General features: G+C 46.2%; 1 protein-coding gene across 1 annotated transcript in view; it reads right to left on the bottom strand.

Moving 5' to 3' along the window:
- Positions 1 to 296: 296 nt before the first annotated feature.
- AK5 (adenylate kinase 5) overlaps positions 297 to 23799 on the bottom strand; it is a 161646-nt gene continuing 138143 nt past the window's right edge. The window contains exons 13-14 of the mRNA XM_065409668.1: positions 14633 to 14812; positions 297 to 407 (exon numbers count right to left, since the gene is read on the bottom strand). Coding sequence (XP_065265740.1) covers positions 297 to 407; positions 14633 to 14812 — 291 coding nt within the window. The remainder of the gene's footprint in view (positions 408 to 14632; positions 14813 to 23799) is intronic.

Raw genomic sequence — 23799 nt, 5'->3', positions numbered from 1 at the left:
GTGCAATACATATGATTATATTCAAATGCATGATACTATAAATATAAACTGGAGCTGCTGTTCACCATGCTGCTGTTAACCTGTGAAGTGCAAACAATTTGATAAACAACATACAGTACTAGTGTGGTTTTAGTGTGGAGACCATTTTGTATTTAGCATACTGTATGATTATAAATAAAAGATTTATTTTAAAATAACATTTAATACCACATGCACAAATTCCAGATATCTCTCAAGACAGCAGATATTGCTTTGAACAGCAAGTGCACATGAGATGAAACTTTGTATGTAAACCATTACTGTACTTCTGCTGAAAGAGACAATGCTTCCTCTTCCTTTTTCAGAAAGCAGTCGACTGATGTGCAGACTTGAAGAAAAACCTCTTCTGGCATTCCTTCTGCATTTATCTATTAAAACAAAACATACATTAGATAGAAATGATGTGAACACACCAGCCTATGCTGATTAAGTTGTAACAATTTAAATTACCCATGTTGTCTAAATAATAGATCCAAAGGACTCAGAGCAGTACTAATTCTGGGTTATTGGATTTATAAACATTCTCCTGAAGAAAACCTACTGTAGTGTCTGCAGCTTCTGTAAATGCTGAACTGGAAAACAGCGTATTCATTTCCTATGCTTCCACTAGATTACATGTGGAGGTTTCGTAGGTTGCGCAAGTGTACATTGATCTTTCTGCAGAGTCCTTTGAAGTTTAAAATATAACATCTTTGATATATGGAAACGACTAAAATTATTGGGATTCCTATTTTAACACTATTTTATGTTAAACATAAACTTAATAAAATAGCCCCGTTTAATACTGGTAAAAAAATAAGTCACCAGCACTGGCTTGTTTACTGTTTTCTTGTCATTTGAAGTGTCACTGCATATAATCCCACAGCTCCCAACCTAGCTTGTCCGTTTTGAGTTTTTTGTATTTCAAGCTTTGTGAATTTGTTCCAGTTTTTTCATGACCTCTGGGCAGTGCATGTTCTGCAGTGGGCACTGCTTTTGTTCTGGTCCATTGCTCACTTTCTTCAAAACAGATGATAAGTCTGAGTTTTTCTCTTTAACTTGAGTTCTTCACAGATTCTGCTTTGACCAAATGTTCTCCTGGCTGTTAGACTCACTTTGGAGAACTAAGAAAGACTAAAACTGCTTCCTATGCTGTGGAATAATTACCAGTGTTTTGGCTGTGGGGAACAGAGTTTACAGCCAGTAATTGTTCTGTGTATTAGATGGGAAACGTGTAGATTAATACAGCTTATTTCTTTTCATTATTAATCGATTTTCTTTGTATTTAGTGTCAGATGCTTTTTTTTTAATTCTGCATTTCATCTTTTGCCTATTAAAACCATTCATACACCTCTCTAAATTTTTATATTTTGTATTCCAGAAATATCTGCAAACTGGATCTGTAATACAATCTATCATGTTTATTACCATGATAAATAATGGCTTCGTCTGTGCAGTGAAACAGAATTTGAGGTCTGAACTAAAGTTTCAATCTCTAATTCAATTGTTTTTTCCAAAGTATGAAACTCTACACTGTGTGCACATAAAATACATATTTTAGAGCAGCAGAATTTCAGTGCAAGAAAAATTCCTTGTAGAAATTTTTTTATTTCTCAAATTTTTAAAATACAACATTAGCTGCCCATTCAGGGCTCTAGGTGCCTATCCCATAATTTTAAAATCACTAAATAAACAAAGGCCTGTCCATAACTAGAGCCACTTCAGCACATTCTCTCCTCAACCGCCTTAGAGAAGAGGGGAAAAGGATATGTTTTGCAATGTGCCCATAGGGTGACCAGATGTCCTGATTTTATAGGGACAGTCCCGATTTTGGGGTCTTTTTCTTATATAGGCTCCTATTACCCCACACCCCCTGTCCTGATTTTTCACACTTGCTGTCTGGTCACCCTAGCCCAAAGGTTAACAACTCTGGATTCTGGTGGATCCAATGGGGGAGGGGGGGGGTAAGTTTTAAAAATCAAGGATACCCTGTAGCGTATGTCTCTTACTCTCCCTCCTACCTATTGAAACAAGTGAGGTGACAATATCCATTGCTGTAATACCCCATGAGCCAGTACATGGGCCAGTGGAACTATTGCCCACAACTACACTCTGGGTTCTCTTAGGAGTATAAGAACAGATACACCCGGGAAAGGATCCATCCACCCCTCCTTGTGTTCACAAACAAACCAATTAAATCTCATGGTCAATTGTATTGAAGGCTGCAGACAAAGAATCAGCATGAGCACATTAGAGTAGTAGAACCTCAAAGATACGAACACCAGAGTTATGGACTTACTGGTCAACTGGACACCTTGTGGAACCAGAAATAATCAATCAGGCACCAGCGGAGACAAAAAAACCCAGCAAGTACTGTACTGCCTTGGGGCTTTAGCCCTGGGGCTCAGGGCTTCAGCTGTGGGGGTTTGGAGGTTGGGCTACAGCTGCAGGGTGGAGGGGTCAGGGCTCTGGGTTGGGAGGGAGGGAGGGGGAGCTCAGGGCTTCTGACCCTCAGGAGCACTGGGGCTCAGGGTTTTAGATACGGGGTGAGCGCTGGGACTTGGGGCTTCAGCCCTGCAGCTCTGTTCCCGGCTTCTGCCCCATGGGGGCCATTGGGACTCAGGGCTTTGCTACAGGGGGAGTGCTGGTTTCAACCCCAGCACTCCACTCGTGGGCTAAAGCCCTGAGCCCTGGTGTGCCCCCACTCCTGGCGGAAACGAAGTGTGGGGGGTGGAGCTGTGGGGATCCCCGGCGCCCCCTGTGGGGCAGAAGCTGGGAATGGAGCTGTGGGGCTGAAGCCCCGACCAGAGCTCCCCTCAGGTCTAAAGTCCTGAGCCCTGGTGCTCCTGCGGGGCAGAAGCCCAGAACGCTGGTGCCCCAAGGGGCAGAAGCCCCCCACCCTTCCCCCGTGGCTGCAGCCCCAACCCCCCAGTGGCTGAAGTCCATAATGTCTTGTTCAGAGTTAGGGAACATTTCAGATTTATGAACCTCCATTCCTGAGATGTCCGTAACTCTGAGATTCTACTGTATCTTCATCCATTGCTGGGAGGAGGTTAGAAAATGCAACCAGTGTAGTTGCCTTGCTACCGCCTTCTGGGGGTATGTTTACATTGCAATAAAAGACCCACCGCTGGCCCAGGTCAGTTGACTTGGGTTTGCAGGACTTGGCCTTGGGGCTAAAATTTGTAATGCAGATGTTTGGGCTTGGAGGGGTCAGGGCTCTGGGTTGGGAGGGAGGGAGGGGGAGCTCAGGGCTTCTGACCCTCAGGAGCACTGGGGCTCAGGGTTTTAGACACGGGGTGAGCGCTGGGACTTGGGGCTTCAGCCCTGCAGCTCTGTTCCCGGCTTCTGCCCCATGGGGGCCATTGGGACTCAGGGCTTTGCTACAGGGGGAGTGCTGGTTTCAGCCCCAGCACTCCACTCGTGGGCTAAAGCCCTGAGCCCTGGTGTGCCCCCACCCCTGGCGGAAACGAAGTGTGGGGGGTGGAGCTGTGGGGATCCCCGGCGCCCCCTGTAGCCTGGGCTCTGAAAGCCCACAAGGGGGATGCATCTCAGAGCCCAGGCTCCAGCTTGAGCCCGAAAATCGGCACTGCAGCCTGAACCCTGTAAGCCTTTGTCAATTGACCCGGGCTCTGAGACTCGGCGCTGCAGGTTTTTTATTGCAGTGTAGACCTACCCTCAGTGACTCTTCCTAATAATGGGAGAGAGAACACAGGCCAATAGCCGGACTGTCAGCATCAAGAGTTGGTTTTCTGAACATGGGATTTGCAATACTTTATTTAAGAGCTGCTGGAATCTACCCACTCAATGGGAAACACTGACAATTTTGACCAACAATAGTCCCAGTACCACCACCACCAGCCTTCACCAGACATGAAGGGAAAAGGTCCAACTTGCAGGATATAGCACAAAGTTATCCCAGCACCTGTATAATCTCAGCGAGCAGCACTGGCTGAAAGAGAAGTTTGTCCCTTCAAGTGTACGATGGACCCTGCAAGCTAAGAACTTACAAATGGTACGGTAAGTTCAAGACTCTGTGTCCTCTATTGTGAGCTAGATCTAAATACAGTATTAAGGCTCCCTGTTTTTTGTGGTGCATCAGATTGGAACTTCCACTGCAGTTTTAGGTAACTTCCAACATGGAGGGTTTTAGTGTGAAGTCTGATAATGAAAAATACACTCAGTCCTATAGTCCTTGTGTTGTTTATTTTGGTATTATTTTCAGTTTATTTTATACTTTCCCCATATTTTTATTTCATTGCATGACTTTGTATTGAAAATACATAACTTGAAATTGCCACAGAGGAAGATGGAGCGTTTGACCATAGAAACAAGACCATGTAGGTACACTTAAGGTACCTAGGAAGGCAGTTAGCATTGTGGGATAAGCATATTTAGTTGGATGTTTTGTTAAAATGCTCACCAATCCAATTATAGTTAATGTTAACACTTACATTCCCAGGACTGGGGTTGCAGAATTACAATCCCATTGAGAATGATGGTGCAGGTCACACTTCTCTGAACTAGTTACTCAGGCTGTCTGCAAACATAGAGGCTTAGCTACATGGGAAGTTATCACAGAATAAGCTAGGGTGTGAATTTAAAGCACACTAGCTATTCTGCACAAACTTCCCATGTGGACACTTATTCCACACTAAAAGTGACTTTTGTGCTTTAGTGGACTAAACTACACCACAAAAAGAGTCATTCTTAGGCTTGGCCTACACATAAATGTTTTATTGGCATCTGTTGGTCATGCCAACAAAATCCCCAATGTAGACACAGCTATGCTGGTGGAAGAGTGCTTCTGTCCTCAGGACTAACATCACTCAGAGAGGTGATGTTCCTATGCTGGGAGAAAAAAATCAGTTTAGGCTGTCTGTATGCTAGGGGGCTATGCCGGCATAGGCTCTGTAGTATAGACATAGCCCTAGTGTAGAATGTGTCCACATGGGGAGCTACAGCAGAATTGATATTGCACTCTACACCCACACCCTAGCTTATTCCATGTTAACTTCCTGTGTAAACAAGCCCTTAGAAAAACTGTGCTACACTGGTTTCCATTCATTTCATATTTTAAAGAACTGTCCCCTATGACCATATTACCCATAATTGTCAGTTATTGTTTCTTGCATCTCTCTCTGAAGCAGATGAGAAACAATGGGGTTTCCACACCCAGGGGGTCACAAGGTAATCAGGAGGGTTGTGAGATGTTACATTTTATTACAAGCTAAAGCAAAAAAATCTCGCTTCCCCACATATTCTTACCCTTCAAATTCAAGTATTCTCTGCCAACCTTTAGACACACACACACTGATTATATGGGGGTATCACTGTTATCACTGATACAGTCTCTGTATCAGTGATAACACATGTAGGGATCACAGAAATGTGTTACTTCAAACTAGGGCTCATCCACCTGAAAAAATTAAGAAACACTCCTCTAAAGCACATAGTGTTGGCTGCTATCAGAGACTGGACAATCCTACACTAGATGGTCTTATCCAGTATGGCAATTTCTATGAATAATTGTGGGGGGTTTTGTAATAGCTATGCAAAAAGACTGCAATAAGTAACTAAAAGTTTCTTTTGCTGCTCCTTAACCAGCACATACCTTAACTACTTTTCAGAGCTGTTATTAAAAGTAGAAGGGAAAAAACTGCATCTGGATTGACATCTTGTAGGCTAAACTTCAGGCTGATGTGATTTGAAATAGGGAAGATTTATGACTCCCTGAAAATCCACTGGGCCAGGCTGCTTACATTATTTGCTAAGTGCACACTCCTTTTATTTAGCTGTCTATTTGAACATGAAGTTTCCTAGGAATACACCTACTCAGCTACTGTAAACCAGGTTGGGATCTTGCTTGATTGCCTATGCGCTGCTTTTAATATTACTTATTAAACTCCTACGTACTGTCAATAAACGAAGCTTTAAAGGATGAGTCAGATATTAAGAATAATCAGAATTTGTCTTTCTCAGTAAAAAGCATAACTATTGAATAAGCCACTATTACATTAGACATTGAGCCTGATTTTTAAAGGTATTTAGGGATCTAAAGATGCAGATAGATGCCTAGTGGGATTTTCAAAAGCACCTATGTGCCTAAATCCCCTGGAAATCAATGGGGGTGAGGCACAAAGGCACTTCTGAAAATCCCACTAGGCTAGGGTAACCAGACAGCAAGTGTGAAAAATCGGGACGGGGGTGGAGGGTAATAGGCGCCTATATAAGACAAAGCCCCAAATATAGGGACTGTCTCTATAAAATCAGGACATCTGGGCATGTCCACACTTACGGTGGGGTGTGTACACACACACACACAGCATGCCAGCTAGAAAGGGCACAAAGAGCAGTGTAAATAGTGAGGCACTGCTTAGGCGAGTAGTAGACTTCACACCTGAACCCCTAGGCTACAGCCCCAGTACACCCTCCAACCCCCAGCAGTGCTTCCCATGTCTACACTGCTATTTTTAGCAATGTAGTGTCCTGCTGCCAGAGACTTTCCCTGCCACAGGGAAAGGCTCCAGCAATAGGGGAAGACTCTAGCAGGGCAGAGGCAGCGGGGAAAGGTTCTGGCAGGGGAGTGGAGGGGGACATCCAGCAGCTTCCCTGCTTCTGGAGCCTGTCCTCACTGCCTCCCCCCTGCCAGAGCCTTTCACTGCCATGTGTAACTACACAGAACAGCGACAAGCATGGATGCAGCCGGCCTTTCAATGCAGCATGTAGCTACACAAGTAGTGACTGTACTGTACACACTGCCGTAAGGGTAGAATAGCCTGTATCTTTAGGCACCCAAATACAATTAGAAATCTGACCCATACTCTTCTTCACTTAACCATTATACCATGAAAGACAACTTATAATTCCTAGCCTCAAAAACTCTGTCCCTGTGGATAACTGTGTTCAATGGCTATAAGAGTGAAATATATTTCAGTTTCATAATTTGATTTTGTACTAGAAAAAAAAAATCAGCATTTGCTATAAAACCTTTTAGCCTACAAACCACATTTGCTGCAGTGCTCCTGAGTGCAGCCTGCCCTAAATTGTGCCTTTGTGCCTTTCTAAAAGAAGCACCTAATTTGTTTTAGTAGAGTTGGATTCACATATGGCTGTCACATATAATAAATGTGAGTATGGTTCCATAAGTTTGTTCTTGCACCTGGGATTGACTTTTGCCATGAGTTTTCCTATTTTAACTAAACCTTGACTTTTGCATTTTTTGCTATGAAATTTTTAACTTTTCTATTTTTCTGCCATAACAAGCAGCTACCCCAAAATGACATAGTTCAATAGTTAATTGCAAATTGAGATCGGCTTTCTGTAACTAAAATAGTGCAGTGGCTTTGTATTTTTGAAAAACAACACTAAAGAGTATGAATGCTTCTGTATTAAGGAAGTTACAGTCTTTGTTCCTTTCAAAAGACTTTCTGCCCTTACATGTAGGATAGAAATAATCTGTAAAAACAGTCTGTAGTAGTTGTTATCAGCTGGTAGATGCAGTGCATCACACATGGTAGGGATCATAGAGAACTGAATTGCCCCCAAAACCAAGATCTTAAATTCCTTAAATGGAAAAACTTCTATTCCACCGTTACAGTCACTTTGATGCCCAGAATAGGGTTTGGAAGCTATCTGCTCAAATGGAAAATGTGCAGATTAGAAACAAACAAACAAACCAAAAAAACCCAAACCCCTTCAATTCTATCCCCTTTAGTCTGTCTGATTAGATTTCCTTTGAAATTGCACACTACCTGTGCCTCTGCTCAGCTGAGCTTTTGAAAGGTTCACTGTCATTTATTCCTGTCAGGTTCACAGACAGCAGAAAACATTTGCATATTAAGATTCCAATCCTTTTGTTGGGTGTAGCGCCTTAGCTGCTGAATAGAAGCAGTTAGCAGTTATCATTTGTTCAAAGAGTGACTTCAAATGGAGACCTGACCTGCTGCCACAGTAATCGGACACTGCCAAATCATCATTTCAAGAATCCTATTGACTTCAGTGGCAATTAGATCAGACTCCAGAGGTTCATGGTCTCTATAAGGTCCTTAAAGCTCCTTCCATGTATATTCTAACAGTAAATCTAATGCAGTTAATGAGCAAACTAAGGTTTGATGTTTGGGCTCTTTATAAAATATAGTGCCCCCACTTGATGGTCCACATACCTACCTTCTCCACCTAACTGACATTTAACTAGCACCTTGCTGGCCAAAGATTACATGAGCCAGGAGGGTGATCTGTCACCCATTCATAGAGGGCCATGCCCATGTATCATGGTGCTATACAGCAGCAGGGAAAGTGACTCTTCAAAACAAAGACTAACAACTCTAGCCCACAAAGAAAACATTTTCAACTTAGACTTAAACCAATAAACAGGATGAGCAACATTCATATCCTTTGCCAGAGTGACCGAAAGAGGGGCAAAATACAAAGTATTTGGAAAACGTACACGCAGGAGGTGGAGAAAACAGTAAGAAACTATTGCTAGGATGTGATAATGTGTGAGTCTGTTCCTTTCAACAGGGCCCTGTGCAGGACCATAAGCACTAATAAAACCAAGTCAAGGGAGAAAGAGAGACTATCAAGGGGAGTGATAAATGATCTAGGCCCTGGTCTACACTATGAGTTTAGGTCGAATTTAGCAGCGTTAGATCGATTTAACCCTGCACCCGTCCACACGACGAAGCCATTTTTGTCGACTTAAAGGCTTCTTAAAATCAATTTCTGTACTCCTCCCCAACAAGGGGACTAGCGATGAAATCGACCCTGCTGGGTCGAATGGGGTAGTGTGGACACAATTCGACAGTATTGGCCTCCGGGAGCTATCCCAGAGTGCTCCATTGTGACTGCTCTGGACAGCACTCTCAACTCAGATGCACTGGCCAGGTAGACAGGAAAAGCCCCCCAAACTTTTGAATTTCATTTCCTGTTTGGCCAGCGTGGCGAGCTGATCAGCACAGGTGACCAGGCAGAGCTCATCAGCACAGGTGACCATGGAGTCCCAGAATCACAAAAGAGCTCCAGCATGGACCGAACGGGAGGTACTGCATCTGATCGCTGTATGGGGAGACGAATCCGTACTATCCGAACTCCGTTCCAAAAGACAAAATGCCAGAATATTTGAAAAAATCTCCAAGGGCATGAAGGACAGAGGTTATAACAGGGACCCGCAGCAGTGCCATGTGAAGCCTACCAGAGAGGCAAACGGCCACTCCGGGTCAGAGCCCCAGACATGCCGCTTCTATGATGAGCTGCATGCAATTCTAGGGGGTGCCCCTACAACTACCGCACCCCTGTGCTTCCCTCCTCCCCAACCCCTCCCGGGCTACCTTGGTAGTCATCCCCCCATTTGTGTGACAAATTAATAAAGAATGCATGAATTTGAAAGAACAATGACTATATTGCCTCTGTAAGCGGAGATCAAAGGGGGGAGGGGAGGGTGGTTGGCTTACAGAGTGAACCAAGGGGGTGGGTTTTCATCAAGGAGAAACAAACAGAACTTTCACACCGGAGCAGTCATGAAACTGGTTTTCAAAGCTTCTCTGATGCACAGCGCGCCCTGGTGTCTGGCTGTGCGTAATCAGTGGCCAGGCGATTTGCCTCAACCTCCCACCCCGCCATAAATGTCTCCCCCTTACTCTCACAGATATTGTGGAGCACACAGCAAGCAGTAATAATGATGGGAATATTGGTTTCGCTGAGGTCTAACCGAGTCAGTAAACTGCGCCAGCGCGCTTTTAAACGTCCAAAGGCACATTCTACCACCATTATGCACTTGCTCAGCCTATAGTTGAACTGCTCCTTACTACTGTCCAGGCTCCATGAGCCATGGGACCAAGGGGTAGGCTGGGGTAGGTGCGACCGCGCGGTGCTGCCAACTGGGAGAGCAGCCTGAGGCAGAAGCCTCCAGCTGGCATGATATTCCAGGCAGGACTGAATCTCCATTAGACGAAACTTAAAGAAAAGAATGACCTGGAGTCTTTCCCATTTTTGTCCAGGTGCCCCCGACCAACCTAACCGAGGTCGGCCAGGAGCACCCACGGGACGAGGATGACGGCTAGCAGTCGTATTGTACCGTCTGCCATCCGCAAGGCAAGGCAAAGGGATGCTGCTGTGTAGCACTGCAGTACCGCGTCTGCCAGCAGCACCCAGGAGACATACAGTGACAGTGAGCTGAGCGGGCTCCATACTTGCCGTGGTATGTCATCTGCACGGGTAACCCAGGAAAAAAGGCGAGAAACGATTTTTTGCTGTTGCTTTCACGGAGGGAGGGAGGGGGGACCTGATGACATGTACCCAGAACCACCCGCGACAATGTTTTTGCCTCATCAGGCATTGGGCGCTCAACCCAGAATTCCAATGGGCGGCAGAGACTGCGGGAACTGTGGGATAGCTACCACAGTGCAACACTCCGAAAGTCAATGCTAGCCTCGGTACTGTGGATGCACACCACCAACTTAATGTGCTTAGTGGGGACACACACAATCGACTGTATCAAATCGATTTCTAAAAAATCGACTTCTATTAAATCGACCTAATTTCATAGTGTAGACATACCCTAGGAATGCATTTTTGGGTGGAGTGAAAGCTATGGATGCAGTTAATGGCTGAGGCTGGCAAGAATCCTGTTGTTTATTTATGTATTTATATTGATTCCCTACCCCCAACAAGTTTGCACCCTCACTAGACAATAAACAGATTGGCAAGGTAGGGATGGAACATAAAGTAGATGACTGATCAGGCGGTAGTGACTGGCACACAACTTGTTTATTTTTTTTTAATGCCTACCATTACTACATTAAGGGGGCAGAGGGCACTTTGCTTTATTATGTGACTGATACAGTCATCTATGGGTGATATAGTAGAACGGGGCTTAATTGTTTAGTGGAAGAGAGGACATTTTTTAAACAAAATTAAACACAAAAATATAGCAAACAGATTCCTGACTCTGTACCAAGTAAACAAGACATTATAACCAGAGACTAGGGAGACAGTACTGGGCAGTCAGTAAGAAATTTCAGAATACAAAAGGGAAGTTTTGAACCTGCTCATTTGTAAACTTCAGGCAGCTGAAATGCACCCATCTCTCCTCTCACTTAGGCTGAAACACATCCCTGGGCCAGGGGGGTGAGGTACCAAGTAAGGCCACTCTAGGCCTTGTGCGCCAAGGTGAATTTCTCCCGTGCACATGGAGCCCTTCCAGTTCTTGACTGAAGAGCTGGGGAGCTGCAAAGTGCAGGGGAGCTTGCACTGCCACTGCCCTGTGCTGTTCCTGTTCTGTGGATAAATGAGGGGACTCAGTTGCCAGGGCTGCCAATCTGACCCCTTGTCTCAGCATTAAATTCACTTACAAATGTTGAAATCAAATAAAAATAGAGTCTTCTCTTTGACAAGCCAATTGACAACTCTGTCTTTTTGCTCTATGCCAAAGCAAAGGCTGGCTCTTTTAGAAGTGCTGTATGCTTATGCTCCTGAGAGCTGTGACATGGAACATTTGGATTTAAGTAAAATCGCTAATCTCCCTGCAAGTAAAAGCATGAGCAGTATTTGGTCATGTACAGGGGCAGGCTGCATTTAAAAATAAAGACAACTGTGATTTTCAAAGCAGCCTAAGGGAGCTGTGTGGGATTTGGGCCCCTTAAACGCCTTTTCAAATCCCATCCTATGTCCTTTTAAATCCTTCCCAATCCCTCAAAATAGGGTTTGTCAGATTTAAAGGGGCATAAGCTTTGTGTGGGCCCTCAGCACAGCAGTGAATTTCATCTGTTGGGAGCACAGGCCTCAGCAGGAGGGGTTTCCCAGCATTAGTGAGGTGGAGCAGGACTTGCTTCATCTTTAAGTCCCAATACACTGGCCAGAAACCACCCCTCCTTCCCTGCACAGAGCCAGGGCCGGCTCCAGGCACCAGCCTACCAAGCATGTGCTTGGGGCGGCACCTGGAGGGGGGCGGCGCTCAGGCCCGAGAGCGGGGCCGCGACTGGGCTCGCCGCCCTCCCCGCGGCGCTCCGGCCCCCGGAGAGAGCGGAGCCGCAGCGGGCTCGCCGCCCTCCTCCCGGCGCTCCGGCCGGTCGGGGAGAGCGGGGCCCCGGCCGGGCTCTCCGCCCTCCTCCTGGCGCTCCGGCCGGTTGGGGAGAGCATGGCCCTAGCCGGGCTCTCCGCCCTCCTCCCGGCGCTCCGGCCGGTTGGGGAGACCATGGCCCTAGCCGGGCTCGCCGCACTCCCCCCCGGCGCTCCTGCCGCCGGGGAGAGCGGAGCCGCGGCGGGCTCTCCGCCCTCCTCCCGGCGCTCCGGCCGGTTGGGGAGAGCGGGGCCCCGGCCGGGCTCTCCGCCCTCCTCGCGGCGCTCCGGCCAGTCGGGGAGAGCGGGGCCCCGGCCGGGCTCGCCGCCCTCCTCCCGGCGCTCCGGCCGGTTGGGGAGACCATGGCCCTAGCCGGGCTCGCCGCACTCCCCCCCGGCGCTCCTGCCGCCGGGGAGAGCGGAGCCGCGGCGGGCTCTCCTCCCTCCTCGCGGCGCTCCGGCCAGTCGGGGAGAGCGGGGCCCCGGCCGGGCTCGCCGCCCTCCTCGCGGCGCTCCGGCCGGTTGGGGAGACCATGGCCCTAGCCGGGCTCGCCGCACTCCCCCCCGGCGCTCCTGCCGCCGGGGAGAGCGGAGCCGCGGCGGGCTCTCCTCCCTCCTCGCGGCGCTCCGGCCGGTTGGGGAGACCATGGCCCTAGCCGGGCTCGCCGCCCTCCCCCCGGCGCTCCGGCCGGCCGGGGAGAGCTGGGCCGCGGCCGGGCTCAGCGCCCTCCCCTGCCGCACTCCCCGCCGGGGGGCGGGGGCGGTGGGAGGCCTTTTTGCCTGGGGCAGCAAAAAAGCCAGAGCCGGCCCTGCACAGAGCGCCCTTCTAATGGCTCCTCCCCACCTAGGAATGAACTAAATTCCTAAGGGTGAAAACGTGAGTTATGTTTAAAACAAGAAGCAAGTATACTAAATATGTATCTTGAAATGCTTTTACATAAAGACTCTATCCCATACACATAGCTAGATCCATAAAGTAACGAAGCTTGTGACGAATTCCTTGATTTAGAATACAAGGAAGTTGTGATCAGAAGTAGTATTTGATTTTTCTATTTTTCACCTGACTTCCACTCCACTTCTCTATCTCAGAGAGCATACGAGTGTGCCAGTGATGATATCAATGATGCCGTTTCTACCCGAGACCCCCCGCCCTCCCTCCAGGGCAGAAGACCCTAGGCCCGCCACAGAGTAGCACACAGCAGTCTGAATAATATGTTGTAACTTGCTATAAATGAGAAAGCAATGCCCCTGCCCTGCAAATTGCAAATTTCCCCTCCACCAGTGATACTCAGACCTCAGCGGTTCAGGAGCAATCAACATTGCCCAAAAGAGCCACAGCAGGGTGAATTCATTGTTTCATTTACTATATATTATTCTCCCAGCAAAACGACTGACCAAGTATTATTTTATCCACTACGATTTGATGTTCGCATAGTACAGGGGTGGCCAAACCTCCGGTCTTGAGCCGCATGCGGCTCTTTTACAGTTAAAGCGCGGCTCGTGCTGCCCCTCACTCCACTCTCCACCTACCAAACTGGGGCCCGGGGAGCTCAGGGCTTCTGCCCTGCGGTGATGGGGGTCTCAGGTGGAAATGACATCATTGATATCACCACTGGCCCTTTCCTGGGTGCAGAGGCCCAAGGTGGAACTGGATGACGTAATTTACTTCCCAATGCCAGCAAGAATGAATCTGGCCCCAGGTCAAGGCACAAATGAGTGACTGGGGAACCCTGGGACATGCATGACTTGGAACTTCTTTCTGTCCTCCTGTAAAGAGATCTGTGAATGGGGGTGGGGTGACCATTGTATACAGGATTCCAAGGCAGCTTAGTACATCAATCAATCAAACATATATTTGTTTTCCTCTTGCAGCTCTACAAAGTGCTGCTTATTCATTCCTTTTACTTGAACTAAAGTCATGCTTCGTGTTACTCTATGAGGGTCAGATCCTCAGCAAGTGTCAAAAGATGTGGCTCTGTTGAAATTAGTGGTCCTATGCCATTTACACCAGCTGAAGATCTGTCCCTAACGGTCTATGTAAACCTGGTGTGGAGGTGTGTGTTTAGTTCTGCAGAGGAGGGAGGTTTAGGTGTCACACTAAGGTGTATATGACAGACTTAATTTGCTGCCCTGGGTGACCATGCAGAGAAGCATACACAGATTTTTTAAATAAAAGCTTTTAATAGGAGAAGATGCTATGGTTTGTGGTGCTGCATGGTATTCTAGGTGACTCTGCTTTTTTATGCTTTAAAATTGTTTTCCAGAAGTCAGATATTTGATTGCAGAAGTTGCATAATGCAGGCTGCTCCACTGAGTGTTTGAAAGTAACAGTGTATTTTACAGAGACTATTTGAAATTGCCAATGCCAGCCTGTGCGCAGGAGAAAATAAGTCAAGCAAGAGAAAGATGAAATCAAATCAGAATATGAGCAGCTCCGTGGGAGGCTGGCAGGAATTGAGCACAGTTTATAAATGGCCCTTCCATCACTAATCCTGAAACACCATTCACATAATGGAAGAGGAGAACAATAGCTTAATTCAAAAGTTAAGCAATTTACCTTGCATAACTGTGTCTTCTTTTCATAATATGCAATCACGGGCTCAGTTGCTTGGTAGTACGTAGCCATTCGTTTCATGACAGCTTCGGCATCAGCAGTGCACTGACTCCTCTTCAAAAGGCGACTGCTCATGGTCTCAGTGGAGCAGTCCAGGCAGAGCACAAGTTTTGGCTCCCCAATCTACAGAAGCAGAGAAACAATAATTAGTCCAAATGCTGGGCTGGAAAAATCTGGTTTTGTTTATTAACCCAAGTTTTTTCAGATAACTGTAAAACACAAGCTAGCTGATTAGTCATATAATTAAAACAAGACCAACTCTCTTCAGCAAACAAGTTATTCAATTAATTTAGCCCCTCTTCTATTTGTGATTTGCCGGCAAGCAGATTATTATTAACAAATAGTCATGTTATACAGCAGCACCCAGAGGCCTCAATCAGGACGAGGGCCTTACTGTGCTAGGCAAACCCATACAAAGATACAGGCCTTGCCCTAAAGTAATTACAAGCTAAGACCCAGACTAGGGCTTTGAGAATTTGTTTGCTATTTGCAATTATCCGACAAATGCTTTATGCAAACACACTCCAGCCTCTGGAGTGCCCACTGTAAGTATTCAGTATTTGCTGGTCAAGCTTTGTGACTAATCACATGGTATTGTTTTTAACTCCATGATTGGATGACTATAACTTGGATAGTTTCAAGTGCAACTAGGTTGTTTCACATGAACATGTTTAATTGCATGCAAATAAAAGAACTATATACAAACCTACATAATCTTGTGTATGAATGTTCCCAAATGTTTATGTAAACAAAACCCTGCCTGAATAGCAATTACACAGTCAATAAAAGGCTTTAGGAATGCCATCCAATGTAATTCACTGCATTTACTCAAACAAATGTTCATAGGTACTTTAGCGCAGCATTTGCCCGGGTCTACTTGAGATGTAACTCTCCATCCCTATAGCTCTAGTATGAACAGAGAGATGTGTTATATCACTCTGATTTATGCAGAGATGAATTGTTTCTAACTCACAAAAGAAGAAACCTAGCATTGCGTGCTTCGCAAACTGTGAGGCTGCCTTCCCTGGGGAGGCGTTGACCTTTTCCAAGGGAGGCGCAAGTGAACCAAGGCAAAATGAAACGGGTTTTTGTGGGTTTTTTTTTTTTCATTCTTGGGACATGGCAAAGACAGTCAACTTCTGAATTAAATAGAAGATTATATTATATGCATTTACTTGTTCCCAGCTGAAAAGAACCTGTAAAAATAAGGGGGGGGGGAAATCCAGGCAGGTTGCACTGTTCCAATGTTATAAAATATTTTGTGTGTCTGTGTGTGTATGTGTGTATGTCAGATCCTTACAAAAATTCTGAGGATGACTCCCAGTAATTAATTTTAAAGGGCCGTCATGGATGTTTCTCTTAGGGTTACCATACGTCCGGTTTTTCCTGGACATGTCCGGCTTTTTGGTAATCAAACCCCCGTCCGGGGGGAATTGCCAAAAAGCCGAACATGTCCGGGGAAAATACCGCCGGCCGGGCACTTCCCCTCCCGCGGCTGCTGTGCTCCTCCCCTGACTCTTCGGCTCTGTTTAAGAGCCGAGCTGCCCGAGCGCTTCCGGCTTCGGGCAGCCCCCATGCTTCCGGACCCTGAGCCGCCGGCCGGGTACTTCCCCTCCCGGGCTCCGGGGGCGCAGGGTCCAGAGGCATGGGGCCTGCCCGAAGCCAGTAGCGCTCGGGCAGCTCGGCTCTTAAACAGAGCCGAAGAGTCAGGGGAGGAGCACAGCCGCCGGAGCCCGGGAGGGGAAGTGCCCGGCCGGGGGCGCAGGGTCCGGAGGCATGGGGGCTGCCCGAAGCCCGAGCGCTACCGGCTTCACGGTTTGCCGGGCAGCCTCCAGACCCTGCACCCCCGGCTGGGCGCTTCCCCTCCCGGGATCCAGCTGCGCTGGGGAAGTGCCGGCCGGGGGCGCAGGGTCTGGGGGCTGCCCGGCAAACCATGAAGCCGGTAGCGCTCGGGCAGCCCTTTTCGCATGGCTGGGAGGGAGGAGGGGGAGTTAGGGTGGGGACGTTGGGGAAGGGGCAGGGAATGGGCGGAGTTATGGTGGGAAGGGGCGGAGTTGGGGCGGGCGGGCCGGGGGTGGGAAAGGGGCGGGGCCAGGGCCCCATGGAGTGTTCTCTTTTTTTATTTTTTAAATATGGTAACCCTATTTCTCTACATGTTGGGTTAAGAAAGCTGCAGTGCACTTTATCCTTTAGCCTGCTCAGCCAAAAACGCCCATTGACACTGAATTTTGTCTGAGCAAGAACTGTAGGACTGAGCCTAGTATGTGATAAGCTGCATGGAGATCATAAAATCATAGAAATGTATAGCTGAAAGGGATCTTGACGGGTCATCAAGTCCAGCCCGTTGCGCTGTTGCAGGACCAAGTAAACCTAAACCATCCTTGACAGGTGTTTGTCCAACCTGTTTTTAAAAACCTCCAGTGACGGAGATTCTATAAGCTCCCTTGGAACCCTACTTCAGAACTTAACTTAACGTATAGTTAGAAAGTGTTTTCTAATATCTAACCTAAATCTCCTGTGCTAAAGAATAATCACATTACTTCTTGTCCTACCTTCAATGGACATGGAGAACAATTGATCACTGTCCTCTTTATAACAGCCCTTAACATATTTGAAAGCTGTTATCAGGTCACACCTTAGTCTTTTTTTTTCTCTCCAGACTAAACATGCCCAGTTTTTTAAACTTTTCCTAATAGGTCAGATTTTCTAAACCTCTTACCACTTATGTTGCTCTCCTCTGGCCTAAGTGTGGTGCCCAATATTGGACACGATACTCCAGTTGAGGCCTTCCCAGTGCTGAGTAGAGTGGGACAGTTAACTCCTATGTCTTACGTACAACACTCCTGTTAATACACCCCAGAATATTACCCTTTTTTGCAACTGCATCACATTGTTCACTCATATTCAGTTGTGATCCACTATAACTCCCGGATCCTTTTCTCTGCATTACTACTGCCTAGCCAAATTATTCCCCACTTTGTATGTGTGCATTTCATTTTCCTTTCTAAGTGTAGTATTTCTGTACTGAATTTCATCTTGTTGATTTCAGACCAATTCTCCAATTTGTCAAGGTTGTTTTGAATTCTAATTCTGTCCTCCAAAGTGCTTGCAATCTCTCCCAGCATGGCACCATCTGTAAATTCTTAAGTGTACTCACTCCTCCATTACCTAATTCATTAATGAAAATATTGAATAGTACCAGACCCAAGACAGACCCATGTGTGAACCCACTAGATACGTCCTTCCAGTTTGACAGCAAACCACTGCTGAACTACTCTTTGAGTATTATCTTTCAACCAACTGTGCATCCATTTTATAGTAATTTAATCTAGACCACATTTTCCTAGTTTGCTTATAAAAATCCCATGTTGGACTGTGTCAAAAGCCTTACTAAAAAAATCACAATATATCATGTCTACTGCTTCCCCCCCATCCACTAGGCCAGTAACCCCATCAAAAAAGGAAATTGTTTGTTTAGCAGGATTTGTTCTTGACAAATCCATTCTGGGTATTACTTATAACCCTAGTATCCTCTAGGTACTTACAAACTGGTTGTTTAAGAATTTGTTCCAGTTTTCTTTCAGGTATTGAAATTAGGCTGACTGGTCTATAATTCTCTAGCTCCTCTTTGTTCCCCTTTTTAAAGATAGATGCTATGTTTGCTCTTCTCCAGTTCTCTGGGACCTCACCCATCCTCCATGAGTTTTTGAAGATAATTGCTAATGGTTCTGAGATTGCTTCAGCTAGTTCCTTAAGTACTCTAGGATGAATTTCCTCAGGCCGGCCAACTTGAAAACATGTAACTTATATACATATCCTTTAAACTACTGTTTCCTAATTTTAGCTTGTATTCCTTTTCTCTTGTAGTTAATATTAATTGTGTTGAGTTTCTGTCACCACTAACCTTTTTAGTGAAGACTGAAGCAAAATAAGCATTAAAAATCTCAGCCTTCTTGATGTCATCAGTTATTAGCTCTCTTTCCCCACTAAGTAGAGACCTGAAATCCTACACTTTCCTTTGTCTTTCTCTTGTTCTTAATGTCTCTCATCTTCTCTTATTCCCTTTTATGTCCCTTGCTAGGTGTAACTCATTTTGTGCCTTAGCTTGTTTAATGATCAACACATGTAATGAGAATGTCAGATATGATCTCCATCCACGCATGTCTGAAGTTCTTTGAAAGGGACAATTAAAGGGACAGACAATTAAAGATGCTCTCTATTCTTTTCCATTCCAGCAGGGATTTGGAGGGCTTCTCTCTAGGAAAAGACAAGAAAAAGCCCCCAAGAAAAAGTGGCCATTCATTTCATTAGTGACCATGAGCTAGAGAACTTTACCATTGGCTGTAAAAGAGCCTCAGATGACTGACATGTGGACCTCCCAGAAAGGAAGATGCTCTCCTGGAGTCCATTCTTTTAAGAAGGCAGTACCTTAAAGGTAAGTTTTTAAATGTAAATATTCACATTAGGTCTACAGTAGCTGAAGAATAAGGGAGGTGGCTTGGACTATGAACCGTTCAGCCTGTTTTTCTGCTTCCTTACATTCTGAATTTCTAAGAGGCAGCTAAGGCTCAGCTGTAACATCTGGTCTCATGCTGTGGGAGCCTCTCTCTCTAACAGTTGGATAGTCTCATGACAGGCTTTCATTCCTAGGGCTTTTCAGCACAACCAAGGAAAGCATAATGGCAGCACTGGCTGCAATGTTGTCTTCTTGGATTTAAAATGAAAGGGTCCAGAAGCAGTTTTAAATACGACAAATTGTTATCAAGAGGTGCAGTAACTACACCAATATTATCTGTGCCTAAAGTAAGTGTCCACATTGCCCACTTGTGACTAAGTTATTCATGAGTTAATGTTTCCCTCCAAATCCACAGCAAGATAAATGGGTCAGAGTCTGCCCACAGTTATGATGGTGTTAATCTGGAGTAATTCCTCTGACTTCAGTACAGCCATGCTGTAACTTTTATAAAGAGGATATCAAGGGCTCAGCTGACTGATAGGTAACTATGTTACCCGGTATGATAAACCAGATATATTTACTTTTGAAAATCCATGTGATTCTGCTGAGACTGCATATAAACCCACCTACTCTCTGGTATTATGTTTTTCAATATATATACGGCAGTCATACTTTCAGTCTGAGTAATTTTTATTCCAAATTAATGGAAACAACAAGAAAGAACAATGTGTGCATGTCCTCAATAACGTGCTGCTTCAACTCTGTCCTGCAAAACAGACAACAGAATCCTAGGGATTTAAAGGTGTGGTACACAGAAAACAAAATCATATTGATTATACAGCTACATATGCCACATCTGCAGGCTGTCACAGTGAGGTACTGAGTGCCCTCAACTCCCATTGACATTATATGGATTGAAGGCGCTTAACACCTGGCAGGAGGTTCTCAGCACCTTCCTGAATTGGGTCTGCAAGGCTTTCTCTTTTAAATTAAAAGGGACCTAATTTCTGAGATTCCTTGGTAAATGCTCTTCTCTCTCTCAGCTTCATCACAGATAAAGGAGAAAACTAAAGAGCCAACAGAAGAAAATGACCTTAGGTTCCGTTCATTTAGGAATGGCTTCTAAAGTGAAAGTAGCATCTCCATCCCAAAATAAAGACCGCTATAAACTTTGTTGTCAAGACAACCAAAGGTGTGTTTGTGAACAGTGAAATGATTCCAACACTGCAAAGACTAAATAATTCCTTGTCATTTCTAGAAGCACGTTGGACAACTTTTGTGAAGTATGGGAGCAGCAGCTAGCAAAATGTACATCTTGTAAAACGAGCTCTCCCCAAAGCTCCTCCCTTCCACTCCACCTTTCTTCCAAAACAGTGGAGCACTCTGCTGTGGATTCAGCAAATTGTATGTCAGCTGGAGCTGGTACCCCTTTGAGTTGGTGACCCACAAAACTCAATGCTCAAGACACATACCACAACGAATCCTGAAATTCCGGATTGTAACATGACTATGATGCAGATCGCTCTCTTTCTGCTGCTTTGGATTCAACCAGGCTCCTACATTTAGAGCCCTATGAATTATGTGATGCATCCACCAAGCAGGGGACTACAACTCCCATTAGCCCCTTCCCCAGTGCACATCCCTCTTCTTTCTGGCCAGGTAAGGGAAAAGGTCACAAATCAGGAAGTTGCCACTCCAGGCTCTGTTTGGAAACAGTGGTTGTATGGGAAGTGAGGAGCTGCAGGAAAGTTGAAGCAGCAGCCACATGGCAAACAGGGAGCTGGAAAGAAGCTGAATTCATAGAGTTATCCCCAGGAACTGTATGTAGGGTTGCCAACCCTCCAGGATTGACCTGGAGTCTCCAGGAATTAAAAATTAATCTTTCATGAAAGATTATGTCGTGATGAAACCTCCAGGAATACGTCCAACCTAAATTGGCAACCCTACATGTATGCAGAGCCACGTGTGGAACAGGCTGTAACTACCGGGTGCAGCTCTGTGTGGGACTTATGGAGGAGCAGCAATGACTGGGCAGGCGCGAGTGCAGAGGAACCCCAATGAGAGGCATTAATTGAGCCTGGCCTAGAAACCTGCAAGCACCTATTTGCTTGGAGCAGAAACTGGACTGTAGAGGGCACCCCAGGCACTAGGCCTGTAGGGTCCTGACTCTTGACTGTACTGCCCCAGGGACCCAAACAGGAACTGATATTGATCACTTCGAACTGTAACTGTTTAAGCCTCAGTACCTAGGATATTAGCAACCGTCCCCTTTCCTGCCAGCCTTAAAATACCCTTTCACTTAGCCATATATCTCAGTGGTTACTGGGACCCACCAGGGATGGCGCCTACTGCACCTACAGTGCTTGCCTCTGAGTTGTGGTACTCTAAGCACACTACTGGCACCTTAGGGGTTTAGTGTACTGAGCAACCACAGTAATTACAACTCTCCTGGCATCTCAGTGGTTCATTTTTCACAGGAGCATCAGGCTCCTTTTTTACTGTGAGCCAAGAGGGAAAACACTAGTGAACGTGGGAGCTTGTTTGGAGAGGTTCTTCACCAGAATGTCTTGATATTCTTTAGAGAAGCTTCTGCCATCCTTACCCATGTTGGGTGGCATCCCTACGTGTAGTCCCACTGAAATTCCTGAAATAACTTTCATAGTAAGATAGGCTGGGCCACTGGTTAGGATAAGACACTGGGACTCAGAAAACACCAATTCAATTCTCTGCTCTGTCACATGCTTTCTGTGTGACATTGAGCAAGTCATTTGGGGTACACCCACATTAGGAAAAAAGGTTTTATAACCACGTTAGCCAACATGCCATAAAATCCCAGTGTGAACAAGACCATTGTAGCTTTAACAAGTTAGCACATTGAGGTAAACACTAGGTGGAGCCTAGTACAGTAGAACCTCAGATTTACGAATACCAGAGTTACAAACTGACCGGTCAACCACGCACCTCATTTGGAACCAGAAGTACGGAATCAGACAGCAGCAGAGACCAAAACATAAATATAAAAATAAAAGCAAATACAGTGCAATCCTGTGTTAAACATAAACTACTTAAAAAAAAAGAAAGAAAAGGAAAGTTTTTAAAAAAAGATTTGACAAGGTAAGGAAACTGTTTCTGTGCTTGTTTCATTTAAATTAAGATAGTTAAAAGCAGCATTTTTCTTCTGTGCAGTAACATTTCAAAGCTGTATTAAGTCATTGTTCAGTTATAAACTTTTGAAAGAACCACCATAATGTTTTGTTCAGCGTTACAAACATTTCAGAGTTACAAACAACCTCCATTCCCGAGGTGTCCATAACTCTGAGGTTCTATTGTATTTCTCTTGACCTGTTAATGTGTTAAAACCACAACTGCCTTGTCCATGCTAGGATATTACCATGTATTGATTACCATATGTTAGCTAACACATGATTTTAAAAAAGGTACCTTCTTTCCTTGAAGGCCTTAGTCTGGCCTCAGTTCCCCATCTTAAAAATGGGATAATACATTCTTACCACATGGGCGGGGGGAGGGGCAGTGAGAATAAAATCCATTGACAACTTAAGGTGTTCAGATACTGTGGAAAGGAGCTCAACGGTACTGCTCCATATAAAGGAGGCACAATCTGTCCCACAATGCCCAATGATGCAGGATATGGAACAATTCTAGGATGCTTCTGAGTGCCCTCAACTCTCACTGACTCCAATACATTGGGTCTTTAGAATGTTTCCATAGGACTACTTGCAGAGTAAGATACTGCTCAAACTGTCCCTATGTAATTTCGATCGCAGCTCCTACTGGCCGCAGTTCGCCGCTCCAGGCCAATGGGGGCTGCAGGAAGGGTGGCCAGCACGTCCCTCGGCCCACGCTGCTTCCCACAGCCCCCATTGGCCTCCAGTGGGAGCCGCGATCGGCCGAACCTGCGGACGCGGCAGGTAAACAAACCGGCCCGGCCTGCCAGGGGCTTTCCCTGAACAAGCGGCGGCCCTAGTTTGAGAACCACTGCCATAGAGCTTAATCCAGGAGACAATATCTGTGGAATTCTGGGAGGGATTCCTTCCCCTGCTCCAGTCCCTACATGCTGCTCTGGCAATGAGTAGGGGCTGCAAACAGCCCACAAGGGGCTGAGGGAAAACTCCCCAAGAGCAGGCACTGAGTTGGGTCATGGCACATACTGTTCAGGCCATTCTGACTTGCACCTCAAGCAATAGGCACAAAGAGTGGGCAGCAGGTTAGGAGCTTCCAGGGCTGTCTAAGTTACACTGAGGGCCATTTCAGCCCCTGCAGCAGCCCAAAGCCACCTTTGTTCCCCCTTGCCCTGGGCTGTGTCTCTTGGAGACCCGTACAGAATCTGATCTTCTGTCTCTAGCTGTCATCTCTCACCGCTCATATGGATCCTTCAGATGTCCCTCCTGTAGCAGTGCTATGCAGCAGGTGGCCTCTGAGCATATGCCCTTCCCTTAACTTCCTCTAACACCATCTGGGTGTTAGCTCTCTAAAACTGTCAGTGAGGTGTAGGAAGACCACCCATCCCTGATTGGGCAGGACAGTCCCGAAATGTACATTTCAAGTCCCAGTTCAAATGACTCCAGGTCAGCATTTGTCCCAGATTCCCTGTGGCTCCACTCCATGCCTGCCCGAGGCGGCGCCAGTCTCTTCC

The sequence above is a fragment of the Emys orbicularis genome, chromosome 8, assembly GCF_028017835.1.
Source record: "Emys orbicularis isolate rEmyOrb1 chromosome 8, rEmyOrb1.hap1, whole genome shotgun sequence".
Lineage (NCBI taxonomy): Eukaryota > Metazoa > Chordata > Testudines > Emydidae > Emys > Emys orbicularis.
The sequence above is the reverse complement of the archived record's forward strand: the minus strand, read 5'-3'. Positions and strand labels throughout refer to the sequence as shown.